General features: G+C 40.2%; 1 protein-coding gene across 1 annotated transcript in view; it reads right to left on the bottom strand.

Moving 5' to 3' along the window:
- The window catches only part of dnajc1 (DnaJ (Hsp40) homolog, subfamily C, member 1), a 117,360-nt gene that overhangs the window by 29,917 nt on the left and 71,498 nt on the right, over positions 1 to 15,945 (bottom strand). Inside the window, exon 6 of the mRNA XM_048607502.1 lies at positions 10,615 to 10,734. Coding sequence (XP_048463459.1) covers positions 10,615 to 10,734 — 120 coding nt within the window. The remainder of the gene's footprint in view (positions 1 to 10,614; positions 10,735 to 15,945) is intronic.

The following is a 15,945-nucleotide window of genomic DNA, read 5'->3' as shown; positions in this document are numbered from 1 at the left end:
AAGAGCGAACTATACGGTAAATGGAAAAGCCCTGGGGAAAATTGATGTACAGAGAGATCTGGGTGTTCAGGTCCACTGTACCCTGAAGGTGGTAACGCAGGTCGAAAGAGCGGTCAAGAAGGTATACAGCATGCTTTCATTCATCGGACGGGGTATTGAGTCCAAGAGTTGGCAGGTCACGTTGCAGTTGTACAGGACTTTGGTCCAACCACATTTGGAATACAGTTCTGGTTGCCACATTACCAAAAGGATATGGATGCTTTGGAGAGGATGCAGAGGAGGTTCACCAGGATGTTGCCTGGTATGGAGGGGTTAGCTATTAAGAGAAGTTGAGTAGATTAGGATTATTTACATTAGAAAGACAGATGTTGAGGGGTACCTGATTGAGGTCCAGAAAATCATGAGAGGTGTAGACAGGGTGGATAGCAAGAAAGTTTTTCCCCAGAGTGGGGGACTCAATTACTCGGGGTCACAATTTCAAGGTGAGAGGGGAAAAGTTTAAGGGAGATATGCGTGCAAAGTTCTTTACTCAGTGGGTGGTGGGTGCCTGGAACGCGTTGCCAGCGGAAGTGGTAGAGGCGGGCACGATAGTGTCATTTAAGATGTATCTAAACAGATACATGAATGGACAGGGAGCAGAGGGATACAGATCCTTGGAAAATAGGCGACAGGTTTAGATAGAGGATCTGGATCGGCGCAGGTTTGGAGGGCCGACGGGCCTGTTCCTGTGCTGTAATTTTCTTTGTTCTTTGACACAGGTTGGGGTGAAGATTTGCATCGGTGCAGTCACCACCACCAAACAGCGATTTGGGGAGGAAGCGCTGTCAAGGGATGGTGAGACCCCAAACACTGCTTCAGTGTTTCCCGCCTTTCCTCCTCCTCTGACCAACAGAAAAAAAGCCACTGAGAAGACCACAAGCAGCAGCAGCAGAGTGAGTATAAACCTACTGGAGCTCAGGGCACATTGTAGCTGCGAGAAAAAGCTGGAGTGACATCACAGGGAGCCTGTGACCTAATTCGATACTCGGAAATCTGCACTAAATTTGAAAAAGATCACAGCCAAGAAGCATCAATACATTTAATTAACTCAACAATGTAATTAACTAAATAGAAATAGCCGGACAAGTGATGAGGTGTAGCTGTATGATGTGGGAGCTGGCTGATCCCGTTGCGAACAAGTGCAGCAAGTGTTGGTTGCTCGAGGAACTTCAGCTCAGAGTTGATAAGCTGGAATCGGAGCTTCAAACATTACGGCACATCCGGGAGGGGGAGATGTACCTGGACGCTGTGGTTCAGGAGGCAGTCACACCTGGTAGATTAAGTACTTCAAATTTGGTCAGTGGCCAGGGACAGCAGGGGCTGACTGCAAGTGAAGCAAGTAAAGTGATCCTGCATTCAGGAACAGAGGAGCCTCAGCTCTTGACCTTGTCCAACAGGTACAAGGTACTTGCTCTCTGTGTAGATGAAGAAAAGGGCTGCCGGGAGGATGAGCCAACTGACCACTGCACCGTGGCATGGGAGGCCATTCAACAGGGGGGAGCAAAACGACAAGTGGTACTTGGAGGGGATTCTATAATCAGGGAAATAGATAGTATCCTTTGCAAGCAGGATCAAGAATCCCACATGGTGTGTTGCCTGCCCAGTGCCAGGGTAAGGATTATCTCTGACCGGCTTGAAAGGATATTGGAGCGGGAGGGGGACAAACAACATAGACAAGACTAGGAAAGAGGATTTGTTCAGGGATTATCAGGAGCTCGGAATGAAATCAAAGAGCAGATCCTCAAGGGTTATAATCTCTGGATCACTGCCTGAGCCACAGGCAAATTGGCATTGGGACACAAGAACAAGGGAAGTAGACACTTGGCTAGAAGAGTGATGCAGGAAAGAGGGGTTCCTTTTCATGGGGCACCGACATCAGTATTGGAACAGGAGGGATCTGTACTGTTGGGACAGTCTCCACCTGGATCAAGCTGGGACCAATGTTTTAGCAAAAAGAGTAAATAGGCTGGTCAACAGGACTTTTAAACGAGAAAGTGGGGGGAAGGGAAGGGTAAAACATCCCGCAGTGGGGAATAATATGAAAATAATGATGGGAAAGGAGAACTCAGGAGAGGTTATTAAAGTCTCCAGCACAGACACAAATAGGACAGAGTGTTTGTAAAGGTTTAGGGATCAAACTTCAAGCACACTGGATAAATGAGTGCCAATGAGACAATGTGACAATGATTGGATGGTTAATACAGGACTGAAGGTGTTATATCTGAATGCACGCAGTATAACAAAGAAGGTAAATGAGCTTGTGGCGCAGATCGAAATTGGCAGATATGGCATGGTGGGCATCACAGAGATATGGCTGCGAGGGAATCAGGATTGTGAGCTGAATATCCAAGAATACACATCTTATCAAAAAGATAGGCAGGTGGGCAGAGGGGATGGGGTTGCCTTATGAGTAAGAAATGGAATTAAATCAATAGTAAGAAATGAATTAGGGTCAGATGGTGTAGAATCTGTGTGGATAGAGTTGAGGAACTACAGAGGTTAAAAAAAAGTTGGATTTATATACAGTCTTCCAAACAGTGGTCAGGAGCTGGGGTGCAAGATAGACCAGGAGATAGAAAAGGTACGTATGAGAGGCAAAGTCACAGTGATCTTGAGGATTTCAATATGCAGGTGGACTGGGAAAATCATGTTGGTAGTGGATTGCAAGAAAAGGAATTTGTGGAATGTCTACGAGATGGCTTTTTGGAGCAGCTTGTGGTGGACCCACTAGGGAACAGGCAACTATGGATTTAGTGTTGTGCAATGAGGCAGACTTGATAAGGGAGCTAAAGGTGAAGGAACCCTTAGGAGGCAATGATTATAATTTGATTGAATTTACTCTGCAATTTGAGAGGGAGACAACAGAATCAGAGGTAATGGTATTACAGCTGGGTAGAAGTGACTGGGAGGGGAGCCTAGCAAGAAAGACATTGGAACAGCGATGGCAGGAGTTTCTAGGAGTAATTCAAGAGACACAGCAAAAAATCATCCCTAGGAAAAAGAAGCATGGTACAGGGAAGATGAGGCAACCATGGCTGACTGAGAAAGTCAGGGATAGCATGAAAGCAAAAGAGAAAGCATATAATGTGGCAAAGGGCAGTGGGAAACCAGAGGATTGAGAAGTTTACAAAGACCAACAGAGGGCAACAAAAAACAAGAAGTAAGGAGGGCAAAAGTGGACATTGCAGCAGTGGAAAATGACGTTGGACAGATAGTAGTGGGGAGTAAGGAAATAGCTGAGGAATTGAATAATTACTTTCTGTTCAGTCTTCACAGTGGAAGACACGAGTAATATCCCAAAAATTCAAGAGAGTCAGGGGGCAGAGCTCAGCATGGTGGCCATCACCAAGAAGAAGTTGTTAGAAAAACTGAATGGCGTAAAGGTGAATAAATCACCAGGACCAGATGGACTACAATCTAGAGTTCATAAGGAGATAGCTGAAGAGATAATGGAAGCGTTAGTGGTGATCGTTCATGAATCACTAGAGTCAGGGAGGGTCCCAGAGGAGTGGAAAATCGCTAAGGTGACACCCCTGTTTAAAACTTTTGGAAGAGAAAGTGAGAGTGATCAAAAGAGCCCTGGCTCCCAAGTCTGTACTGGAGCTTTGGTCTTTCCTTGGGTTTGTGAATTAATTATGGAAAATTCATATGTAACCCAACCTCCATCTTGGCACTGTCACACCTGCTATTAAAAAAAGGGTCAGCCTTGGAAATGATCGCGAAGCCATGAAGTAGCCTTTAGAGAAGTGAAAAAGCAGTTATCACAATCTAAGGTGTTGGCCCACTACGATCCAAAGTGAATAGTAGTTTTGACATGCGATGCTCCTCTGTATGGTATCAGCGTCGTGTGGCTCACCAGTGGCCCAGAGAGGAACGCCCAATAGCATACGCTTCACAGACTTTGGCTGATGCCGAACACAAGTATGCCCAGATAGAGAAGGAAGGTTTGGTGATCATCTTTGGTGTGAGGAAGTTCCACCAATACCTTTACAGATGGAAATTTGTCATAGAAACAGATCACAAACCCCTGTTCGGGCTACTGCAGGAAGACATGGCGATGTCGCCCATAGCTTCCGGTAGAATTCAGCGTTGGGCCCTTATTCTCAGTGTGTACAAGTTAGAACAGTGTCCAGGAAGCCAAGTGGCTAATGCAGATGCGTTGACCCACATCCCACTGACAGATACTCCATCGGTGGTGCCTCCCCTGGAAGGTTTTAAACTTTCTGGACATCCTTCCAGTCACCGTGGACAATATCCGACTGCGGACACAAGAACATCCTGTCCTAGCGAAACTGCAACAGCTACAGATAATGGGGGAAACAGAAGGACCATCGCAAACAGGATTGAAACCGTCTTGGAGCCAGCAAGACCAGATCACCGTACAGGACAGTACATTACTATAGGGAGCAAGGGTGATTGTCCCGAGTAAAGGTCACCACTGGTCAAACTCCACCAGGGTCATCCAGGGGTTTCCGAGATAAAGATGCTAGCAAGAAGCTATATCTGGTGGCCGGGCCAGGGATGCATAGCTGCATTGGTAGAACAGTGCCCAGAGTGCCAACAAGGACAAAAACTGCACTAGCAGCACCGCCACATTCGTGGAAATAGCTGGGTAAACCCTGGAGTCAGCTACATGTCAACTGTGTCAGTCCACTCATGGGCTTGATGTTCCTGGTCATTGTGGATTCCCATTCAAAGTGTTTAGACCTGCTTAAGGTTCGTTCAGCAAACTCAGGGATGACAATTGAGAAGCTGCAAGCATCGTTCATGATACACGGACTCCTGGGAGAAACGGTCACGGACAATGAGATGTCATTTACCCACAGGGAATTTGAATATGTCCTAAAGACCAATGGCATTTGGCACATAAGGACAGTGCCATACCACCCATCTTCCAATGGTCTAGCAGAAAGAGTGGTCCAGACGTTGAAGGTATGCTTAAAGAAGTAGCCTACGTGTCAATCAAGACTAAACTCTCCCAGTTCCTGTTCAATTATAGTATCACCCCAAACACAACAACAGGGATAGCTCTGGCAGAGTTGTTGATTGGGAGAAGACTCTACAACAGGTTAAACCTGATATTTCCCAACGTTGGGGTTGAGGGTTGGCAGCAGGAATACCAATGCCAGGCAAATGCCTCCTCTGAGTGAGAGAGACTATTTAATTCAGGGGACGAATTTTGGTGCCAGAACCATGGGAATGGCCCTGTATGTGCACAAGGTAAGGTTGATGTGACGTGAGGTCCCATGACTTACAAAGTTTCGGTACGTAATACTGTCCAGAACAAACACATGGATCACCTGAAAGCCGTTATCTCACAAATGGGGCAGGAGCAAAACATACCCGCCTCCTCAGAACAGCCAGAAGGCCTGGTAGAAACAGCAGGTGCTCCCCCTCTGTCTAGATTTCTTTCAGGAATCGCTAGAGTCTCCAATCAAATCCTGGGAAGACTAATATCAATGCCTTCAGTTTCCACTACAAACTCCAATCTCTAGCTACGAATTCCACCCCTCACCACTCCAAGATTAAATAAAACTAACGGTTGGAGCCTTAGTGATATACTTTACTCCAAGATGAGTATCTAATCACATATACAGGCCAAACTGAAGTTGCCTATTACCACTTAATAATACTGCTTAACTTTGCCCCTACTCAGGTCATCTACAGCTAAAACTCTCAATAATTTGTTACCTTTAGACTTAACTATTCCAATGCATCCCTGAGTCTCCTACTCAACCCTCTGTAAACAACCTGTGGCTAATGGGGCTCCACAGGGATCAGTGCTGGGACCGCAGCTGTTTACAATATCTATTAATAATTTAGAGGAAGGAAAGAAATGAACTGTAGCTAAAGCTACAGACGAAACAAAAATAGGTAGAAAGCCAGGCTGAGAAGGATTCAAACAGCTTACAGAGAAATATCGATAGGTTCAGTAAGTGGGCAAAAACTTGGCAAATGGAGTATAAAAGTAGGAAACTGTGATGTTCATTTTGAAAGGGAGAACAAAAGAACAAGAGTATTATTTAAATGGAGAAAAACTCCAAGCTGCAACACAAGGACTCAGGGATATTTGTGCACAAGACACAAAGCTAGCACACACGTGCAGCAGGTACTCAGGAAGGTTAATGGAATGGTGGCTCCTATTTCAAGGGGATTCAAGTATTAAAGTAGGGAAGTCATGCTACAGCTGTACAAGGTGCTGGTGAGACCACATCTGGAGAGCAGTTCTGCCCCCGCTTATGTAAGGAAAGATATAACTTCATTGGCAGGAGTTCAGAGAAGATTCACTAGGATGATCCCTGGTGTGGAGGGATTATCTTATAAGCAAAGGCTAAGCAGGCTGGGACTCACTGGTTTTAAGAATGAAAGGTGATCTCATTGAAACACAGAATTTTTTTTTAAGGGGCTTGATAAGGTAAATACTAAGAGGAGGTTCCCCCTCACAGGCAAGTCTAGGACCAGAAACATAGTTTCAGATTATTTAGGTGCCAATTTAAGACTGAGAGTGAGGAGGAATTTCTTCTCTCAAAGGGCTAAGAGGCTTTGGAACTCCTTGCTGCAGACAGATGTGGGGAAGCGTCCTTGTGTATACTTAAGACTGAGATAAATCAGTAAGAGAATCAAGGGTTATGGGGAAAGGGCAGGAAAGTAGACCTGAAGAGTGTTGAATTAGCCATGATCTACTGAATGGCGGAGCAAGCTCGAGGGGCTGAACAGTCTACTCCTGTTCCTATTTCTTATGGTCTAAACTTCAGATCTTTCAAGAATCAGGATCCAATGCAAAAAAGGTAAGCAAGCTGTTGGGAGGATACAAAGGTTCTGCAAAACAATATCTTTAGGTTAAGAGAATGGGCTTTTTTTTTTATTATTTGTTCATCAGATATGAACACACTGGCTAGGCCAGCATTTATTGCCATCTCTAACCCAGAGAGAAGTTAAAAGTCAACCACTGAGGGCTTGGAAACAGAATTAGGTCAGACAAGATAATATGGCATGTTTCCTTCTCTAAAGAACATTATTGAACCAGATGGGTTTTTATAATAATCGGTGGTTACATTATCGCCTTTAGGCGAGCTTTTGATTCCAGATTTCACTTGAGTTCAAATTTCACCATCTGCAGATGCAATATATAGCAGAAATGTGCGAAGTTATCTACGTTGGTTGGAGAGACAGAAAGCAAAAGACTATTTATGTTTAGAGAGAGTAAAAAAACGCTGTGATACAGAGGGTACATAGTGTCCTTGTACATGAATCATGGAAGGTTACCATGCAGGTACCACAATTCATTTGAAAGGCAAATGGATTGCTGGCCTTTTTTTTAAACAAAGGGGATAATGTATGTAAATAGGAAAGTCTTGCTATAATTGAAATGTATATTAGTGAGACCATACTTCAAATACTGCGTGGTTTTACAAAGAAACTAGAAAATAGCAGCAGGAGAACATACAACACAGAACACAGAACACGAGAGCACAGTACAGGCCCTTTGGCCCACAATGTTGTGCCGAACTTTTACCCTAATCCTAAGGTCTATCTAACGTCCAACCCTACCTTATACTATCATCCATATGCCTATCTAATAGCCGCTTAAATGCTCCTACTGAGGCCGACTCCACTACCCTCTCCAGCAGTGCATTCTACGCCCTGACCACTCTGAGTAAAGAACCTACCTCTGACGTGTCCCCTATATCTACCTCCACTCACTTTAAAACTATGCCCCCTCGTAATAACTACCTCCACCCTAGGAAAAACTCTCTGGCTGTCCACTCTATCTATACCTTTGATCATTTTGTACACCTCTATCAAGTCACCTCTCATCCTTTGTCGTTCTAAAGAGAAAAGCCCTAGCTCTTATGACCTTCCCTCCATTCCAGGCAACATCCTGGTAAATCTCTTCTGCACCTTTTCCAACGCTTCCACATCTTTCCTGTAATGAGGTGACCAGAACTGGACACAATACTCCAGATGTGGCCGAACCAGGCTTTTGTATAGCTGTGGCCCCTCAACCTTGCACCACCAGTTAACTAGACCATGGCTGATCTTTTATCATAACATTAATTTTCCACACTAATCCCTTAGTCCGTAATGTCTTTAATAGCTAGAAATCTATCGCTCTGCATCTTGAACATTCTCAATGACTTAGCTTCCATAGACATCAGGGGTAGAGAATTACAAAGATTCACCATTCTGAGTAAAGAAATTCCTTTCATTTCAGTCCTAAATGGCCTCCCTCATATTAGATTTTGTCTCCTGGTTCTATACCCTTAACATCCTTCTTGCATCTATCCTGTCAAACTCTATAAGAAATTTGCATGTTGACATGACAAGTACGTTTGCACCGGAGGCAGCTGAAAGTAGGGTTTGTAGGCTGACGCTCGGAGTGACGGGATGATGTCTTATGAGGAAGGGCAGTTCATTGGACCATATACAGGTGATCTCATTGAAGCATAATATTATGACGCTTGATAGATTAGATCCTGAAAAATGTATTATCTGGTAGGTGAATCTAGAATGGAAGGCACAATAAGAGGTCTCCCATTTAAGACAGAGATGAAGAGGATTTCTTCTCTCATTGGTTCTGTTAATCTTTAAAATTCTCTTCCATAAAGGACAGTAAAGGTTGGAACTTTGAATATATTCAAGTCAATGACAGGTTTTTGATCTGGAAGGAATCAAGAGAATTGAGGAGGTGTTGGGACAGGGTGCATTTGGCAGGAGATTGAGTTTAGGGTCTCTAGAAGATCTATATGATCTTATTGAATGGTGCAATAGACTCACTACGGAGGATGGCCTACTCCTGCTCTTATGTCATAACTATTCACCTATGAGTCACGTAGTCACTGATCAACACCGACTTCCAGTTAAGCATCAACTTGAATTTAAAATTCTCATTTGGTATTCAAATCCTTCCAAGGCGTCATCCATTCCTTTCTCCATAATTTCCACCAACCCTACAATCCAAGATACCTGCGTTCATCCAATTCTGGCCTCTTAAACATCTCCAATTTTAATTCCACACTATTGGTGGCCATGCATTCAATTTGACCAAGGGAATTTTGGGTCAGCTTTGCCGCAGAATCATAGCACAACATAATTTCAATGTTTTCCGGAGAGAAGAAAATATTTTTGAAAAGTATATCTCCACGATACTGCACTGATACGTGTTCTAGAAACATATAAATCATTGCTCAGTACTCTCCCAAACTTTACTTTTAAAAGCAAAACCAGTAATGGAGATAAGGCGTCCATGTATGCTTAAACTTTGTATAAGTCGGTCACAAAAAAACTTGTGAAAGTTACATTGTTTAAATACAAAGAAGTACAACTTAACAGACAAGGAACTTGAGGAAAATACAAGTAGCATCTTTTAAAAAGAGACCTATTAAAAAAAGGATCATTTCATGCTACAGGGTGCAACAGTCCCTTCTTTATAATGAAACATTCTCCAAATAATTTTTACATTTTATAATTTGAACAAAATTTGCTTAGAAATGAACGCTTTCGTTAGCGATTCATTAATTATAATATATTAAGTTTAGCATAGATAAATTGACAATATTTGTGTGGCAGCTGTTTTGCACAAGGTTATTCCATAACTGAAACAACTTCCTTTTCTCAATTCAAATGCCTCATTTTTAAATTGCAGAATGCAAATTTCAAAGACTACGTAAAGACTACTGTCTCACCAACAAACTACGAAGCAGTATCAATGGAAAATTAGAACAGATAGCAATTTTTACTTTTGTATTAGATCTGCTGTAAGCTTTAAAGTTTATAATCTATGTGCAGGAACAGGGGATCATTGATTTAGCAATTAAATACAAGTTTCCTTTAAAAAAAATTAAGGAAATCCCAACAGAGGAATCTCACATTCTCACAAAACATTTTAGGTGCATGACACAATTGAGAATCTGTAATTCTTGATTCGTCAGCTTTTAAATTGGTTTGTTTTACTGAACTAAATACACTAAATGGCCCAGCTTCTGAAAGAACAATCAATTTGAATCCTTGGCTCCCACACATTTTTATAAAACTCAAAAAGTAAAAACATATCAACAAATAATTTTGATTATTAAATTTACGCATTTTTAACTTAAAAATGGAATTTATAGTTTCACCAGTAGGCATTAGAGCTTTGTCTTTAACAAAAAATGCTAATAATTCATAATCAGAAACATCCGTTGAATTTTGCCAAACGATCTGTAATGTAGTATTCTGTCTGGATGCCTTAAAATATAAACTGCCTTCCTAACCCAACAGAAATATGCTTTCACAACTCAAAAGAGGCTCACTGCATAGTTTTGTACTGTGGTATTGTCTTCCTGTGATCACATTACGGTAGCTCAAACCACCAAGTAGCAGAATCCTGTACAACTGATCAATTACAGCTGTTGATTCAGTGATTGGAACGCCTCCACATCTGCTTCTTGCTTAGTTAGTTAATGGTTCACTTCCAGGTCCTAAAAGAACTTCAGTATTTTTCGAACAGTGTCTAACCCTATGTACGCTGCCCTTACACTGCCTGTCTTGTTCAGTTTTGTCACTCAATACACAATGCAAATCCAAGTGACTCACATCTGCCACTGATCGACCCAATTCGTGAGCAATCTTTTCCCATCGACCTGGAGTGCCCCCTGGGAACTTAACCATACTTCTTGTCAGCTGGCGGAGGTCCTCTTCTGTCCACTCAGGTGCCTGTTACAATGCACAAAAAAGCAGGAGGAATGTGTCATATAAAATGAATGAAACAGAGTTTGACAAAAAAAGGGATATAGAATCTCTCTCTAAATAATACTTAATTTACAAAAAAGCCCATGAAATCAATATTATACAAAAATACTTAAGCTTGGTAATTCATGTGCAGGTTGAGGCTTTTTGTTTTAAAAAGAACACATCATGAAACATCATAGAATGTTTAAAAAAAAAACCCTGAAGATATAAATACTTTATATAAAGTAATCTCTGACCCTAGTAATGAACAATCATGCATCATGGGGTTTGGATTACTAAGCCGTCGGTGCAGAGTGCAGTCACAGAGGTGAGTGACCCTAGGGACCATCTCCACAGCTACCGCAAAGCCTCTTGCTGACACTAATCCTCCTTGTCATTCTCCCACTGTGTTCAAACCACATTGACATCCGCCTGCTGCACTGCAAGCTTAACGGGGCCTTCCTGACTTTTTCACTGCTGCCCCTAATCAATGGTTCAAACATGCTCCTTTCACCATGTCCAAATGGCAACTTCAGTCATAATCAAAGCACACTGCCCTGTAAAGGGCTTCTCGACAGGTCTAGCTATTTGCATTAATTTGCAAAGCAAACTGTTATTTAGTGGTTTCTGTACTGTGGCTATGAAGAATGTTCCTTGAAACAGATAAGTGAGCATAAATATGACCTGCCACTTAAATCCAGTGAACAATTGCTAAAATGTGCTCAATATTTTTGCTCTTTCACTTTTTGCTCCATATTAAAAGCTTTTTCCCCTCAAAGTAAGTTCTCATTTAGTATTTTCAGAATGTTGAACTTTGCATTCTAAATTACACAAAAAATTAATGCATTTTTAAAAATAAAACAGAATTCAATAACTTTCCAGGTTGACAGCATGAAACATGGACAAAGATTTTTGTATCAATATAACTGAAGAGCAATTCTTAACCACTTACAAAATATTATTTCAAAATTTGTAAATGAAAAATGGAGACAAGATTCTGAAAAGCCCTCCTGGATACAATAATTATAACAGTGTACAGATAGAATCATGAATGCCTCAGTATAAAACTGCCTACATTACATTTATTTAAATTGAGGAGATGAACAGACAAGAGATCATAACAGAAGCAAAAAGATGAACCATGATTTTTTTTTAAAACAGTAGAAGTACAATAATAGTTTTCAACAGTTTACAAATGAGCCCAAAAATGAACTGTAAATGCATTACCAAAATATTCAAATTTGAGAAAAAATATTAAGAACTGAAGTATTGGTGTGCAAATTATGCAGCTCTCAAAGCCATTAGAAGACTGCGACAATCAGATTTAAACAAAATTTTGACTTTTCCTCCAGGGTTCAAATCATTCTACAGCAATGCATTGATATTTTAAAAACAGCTACAATTCTTTAATTAAAAAAACTCTTGCACTAATTCCATTTAATTAAATGGCATTATCAGGTTAGCCCCTGCCACTCCCATCTTACTTGGATTGTATTGATATGAACTGGATTCTCTCTGTAACATTTGCAATGCACCTTCCCAAACTCAGGTCATATCACACAGTATCAAATTACACTCCAGCATGTGCTCAATGCAAAATGGGACCATAGTGGAGCCGGATTTCAGACATGTTTATAACAGCTAAATTTTAAGTTAGTTATTAACAGCAGGTTTAAACAACCACCAAGTTTAATAAGAGTTTCTGCTGTAATCAAAGGTCTCAGTACATCAATTCTTAGTTGAAAAACAGTCAAAAGTATTTTAATTAAAATCTGATATAAATTGATCAGTCAGTTTCTTTTCAGGCGGTTGCAGCAATGTAACAATTGAAATGATTCTCAGACCATGGATCTTTATCTACTGAAATACAAATATGTTTTGCAATCTTCAATTATAAATTAGTAGCTATTACCACACCTAAAAGTCAATACTAGGTGTTTTAAATGGATGTTCTACTACATTATTTCTACCAAAATAAAGCATGCTTCATGATCACCTATATCCAAACCAATGTACACTACCACAAATGCCACATTGGTATTTTTTAAAATTCTAATTATAACAAATTTAAAACATTTCAGTAAATATTACCGTTACCATAGTGTCAACAACATCAATCAATGGGAAATAAGTTCCAAATACCAAGCAGGGCATTAGTTTTATAATATTAAATCTAATTAAAAGATTCCAATTCGAGTGCCATTTCAGAATTACTAATTAATATGTCAAACAGAACCAGAACAATAGTGTCAAACTGCACAGGCCTTCCACCAGAACAAGTTATATTTGCACTACATCAAGATAGATCTTGAATGCTTTAAATTAAATTAAAACAAATTAGTGCTAACACCACTATTTAAATAGATTTGTTAAAGCAACAGTCCATGCTTTCATTACATTCTCGGAATGGATCACAACAAACAGTGCAATTTAACTCGGATTTTGGAATGATTTTCCATAAAAGAAACTCCAAACACTTTCTCTTTTAATTTATTCCTTAAGTGATTCACCATCCATTTCCCTTACATTCCAAAAAATGCTAGCAAAAATAGATCCAGATTGTTGTGACATACTGAGAGATTCTTTAAAATCACAACTACCAAGTAACAAGTTAACCAAGGACAGACACAATGTGCTGCTGAGCCATTATGGCTGCAATCCATCCGAAGTGATTAATTAAAAATTCCACAAAAACAGCCAACTGTGTCTCCAGACAGAATGAATGAATACTACAGCACAAATTCCTTAAAATCAGGAGTTAAATAAGTTTTCAAGGTGTTAATTGCATGAGCAAATTCGCCCTGGTTTAACACTGAATCAAGCTTAGCTAATACAGTTAAATGGATGCATAAGCATGCTGTTTTGTTGTTGAAAACTATGCAATTCCCAATTTCTTTTGGAACCAAGACCCAAAAAAATCCATCTCTGCAGTACATCAAAGTAATGGCAGATACCACATGGCGAGGAGACAGCTGTCATTACTGTACAATGTCTGCATTCTAATACGACAGTAGCCTGCTCAGATATGTGACCTAAACCCAATTAAATGTTTCCAGAATGCAATCTCTGCACTGATGGAGGCTAGATTTACATTCACTACAAATGCTTCACCATATTAAAAGGCATTACTTATTGCATTTAGGCAATTAAAATAAAACACCAATTAATAAAAGCAGCATGGTTTTGCTTTACGTACTGCAAAGGTCTGGTAAACCACTTCTATTGAAAATATTTTGTAGGAGATATATAGAAGCTACTGTTTACTCCAGTTGAAAAAAACTTTCCTATTTTAAACTATTTTAATAAACTGTGCATACCGTTAATTATTTAGTTTTATGGAATGATACATAAAGGAAGAACTATTAAACTTGATTTAAATAAAGCATACTAGTTTCTCAGACAACACAATTTGTGTCTCTTTTTTGAAAACCTTACTGAAGTATTTGGCTTTTAAACCTGTAAGGCAGGTAGAAGCTTATGTACTGCAAGTTTTGAATTAAATTTGGCACTCAAAGGATTAATTTTACTTAACAAAATCGAGATCTCACTCCATGAAGCCTACAGTTTCAGGGAATCCCAATGAGCCTTAGAAATTGATTTGAAGCAAAATTTTGGAATATTAAAGGATAAAAGTAAAACTGATCATAACATTATCTGCAGCAGCCACAAAGCTAATAGTTACTGTACATTTTCAACTAGATAAGCAGAAATTCATTAAGACTCAGAATATACAGCACGCCCACTGTACCTTTTGCGGGAGACTGCTAGTAATTTCAACAATCTGGTTATTTGAAAAAGTATGTCATATTGCAGGATAATCACTAACACCAATTTCCTCTATGCAAAACAGAACCATGCTGTTTTCCATATCTAAACTGAATTGAATATACTGGTTTTAAAAATAATTGTCACTCCTGGATTCTAAAAGTTAAATGAAAAATTAGATTTTCTTTCTACTCCTGATTACAAGCCAGCAATCTCTACTGTACACATTGTCAAACAGCATGGTAACAGACCCTTCAGTCCAACTTGTCCATGCAATTGGGTATCCCAAACATAACTAGTGCAATTTTCCTGTATTTTGTCCATATCCCGCGAAACGCTTCCAATTCATGTACCTATCTAAGTGTTTTAAATACTGTAGCTGTACTATCCTCTACCACTTCCTCTGGCAGCTCATTCCATAAACGTACCACATTCTGCGTGAAAAAGTTGCCCCTCAAGTCCCTTTCAAATCTTAAATTTAACAAATGAAAGAACCGCAGAGGCTGGAAATCAGAAACAAAAACAGAAATTGCTGGAAAAGCTCAGCAGATCTGGCAGCATCTGTGGAGAGAAATCAGAGTTAACGTTTCGTGTCCAGTGTCACTTCCTCAGAACAGTTAAACTTTTTTAAATCTTTCCTCTCTCACCTTAAACCTATTCCTCTAATTTTGGACTCTTCTATCCTTGTCTATTTACCTTATCTATGCCTCTCATGATTTTATAAACATCTATAAAGATCACCCACCAGCCTCCGACGCTCCAGAGAAGAAAGTCCCAGCCTATCCAGCCTGTCTTTATAACTCAAAACTTCCAGTCCTGGCAACATCCTGGTACATTTTTTCTGCACTTTTCCTAGTTTAACATTCTCCCTGCAGCAGTAAACATTATGGGTTTCAGCTCTGCTGTAATTCCTCCCTCACGTGTACTCAGTGCAGAACCTCACATAACCACTTCAGCACTTGGGAGTCTAGATCAATAGCAAAACATTATCATGGCTGAGAAGACACAGAATCCATATGGGTGAAGGCAAGCAACAAAAAGGGATGGACAACGAAGGTAGGAGTAGTCTATAGAACCCCCAACCCAAACAGTAGCTATACGATGGGACAGAGACAAGGCTGTATATTGATCATAGGTGACGTTAAACTTCATGTAGATTGGGATGGTCAGATTGGCAAAGATAGACAGTAGGAAGAATTCATGTGTATTTGGGACATTTTCCTACAACAATTAGCTATGGATCAAGCCAGGGATCAGGCTATTTTTGATCTGTGATCTATAATGAGGCAGGTTTAATAAACACTGCCAGAGTAAAAAAAAACAGAAAACAGTGATCACAACATGGTAGAATTTAGCATTCAGTTAGAGAGAGGAACATGAGTTGGAAACAACTGTGCTAAAAACTTAAATAACACAATTACAAAGAATGAC

This window comes from Rhincodon typus, chromosome 2 (assembly GCF_021869965.1).
Source record: "Rhincodon typus isolate 14 chromosome 2, sRhiTyp1.1, whole genome shotgun sequence".
Lineage (NCBI taxonomy): Eukaryota > Metazoa > Chordata > Chondrichthyes > Orectolobiformes > Rhincodontidae > Rhincodon > Rhincodon typus.
This window is presented reverse-complemented; position numbering and strand designations above follow the sequence as displayed.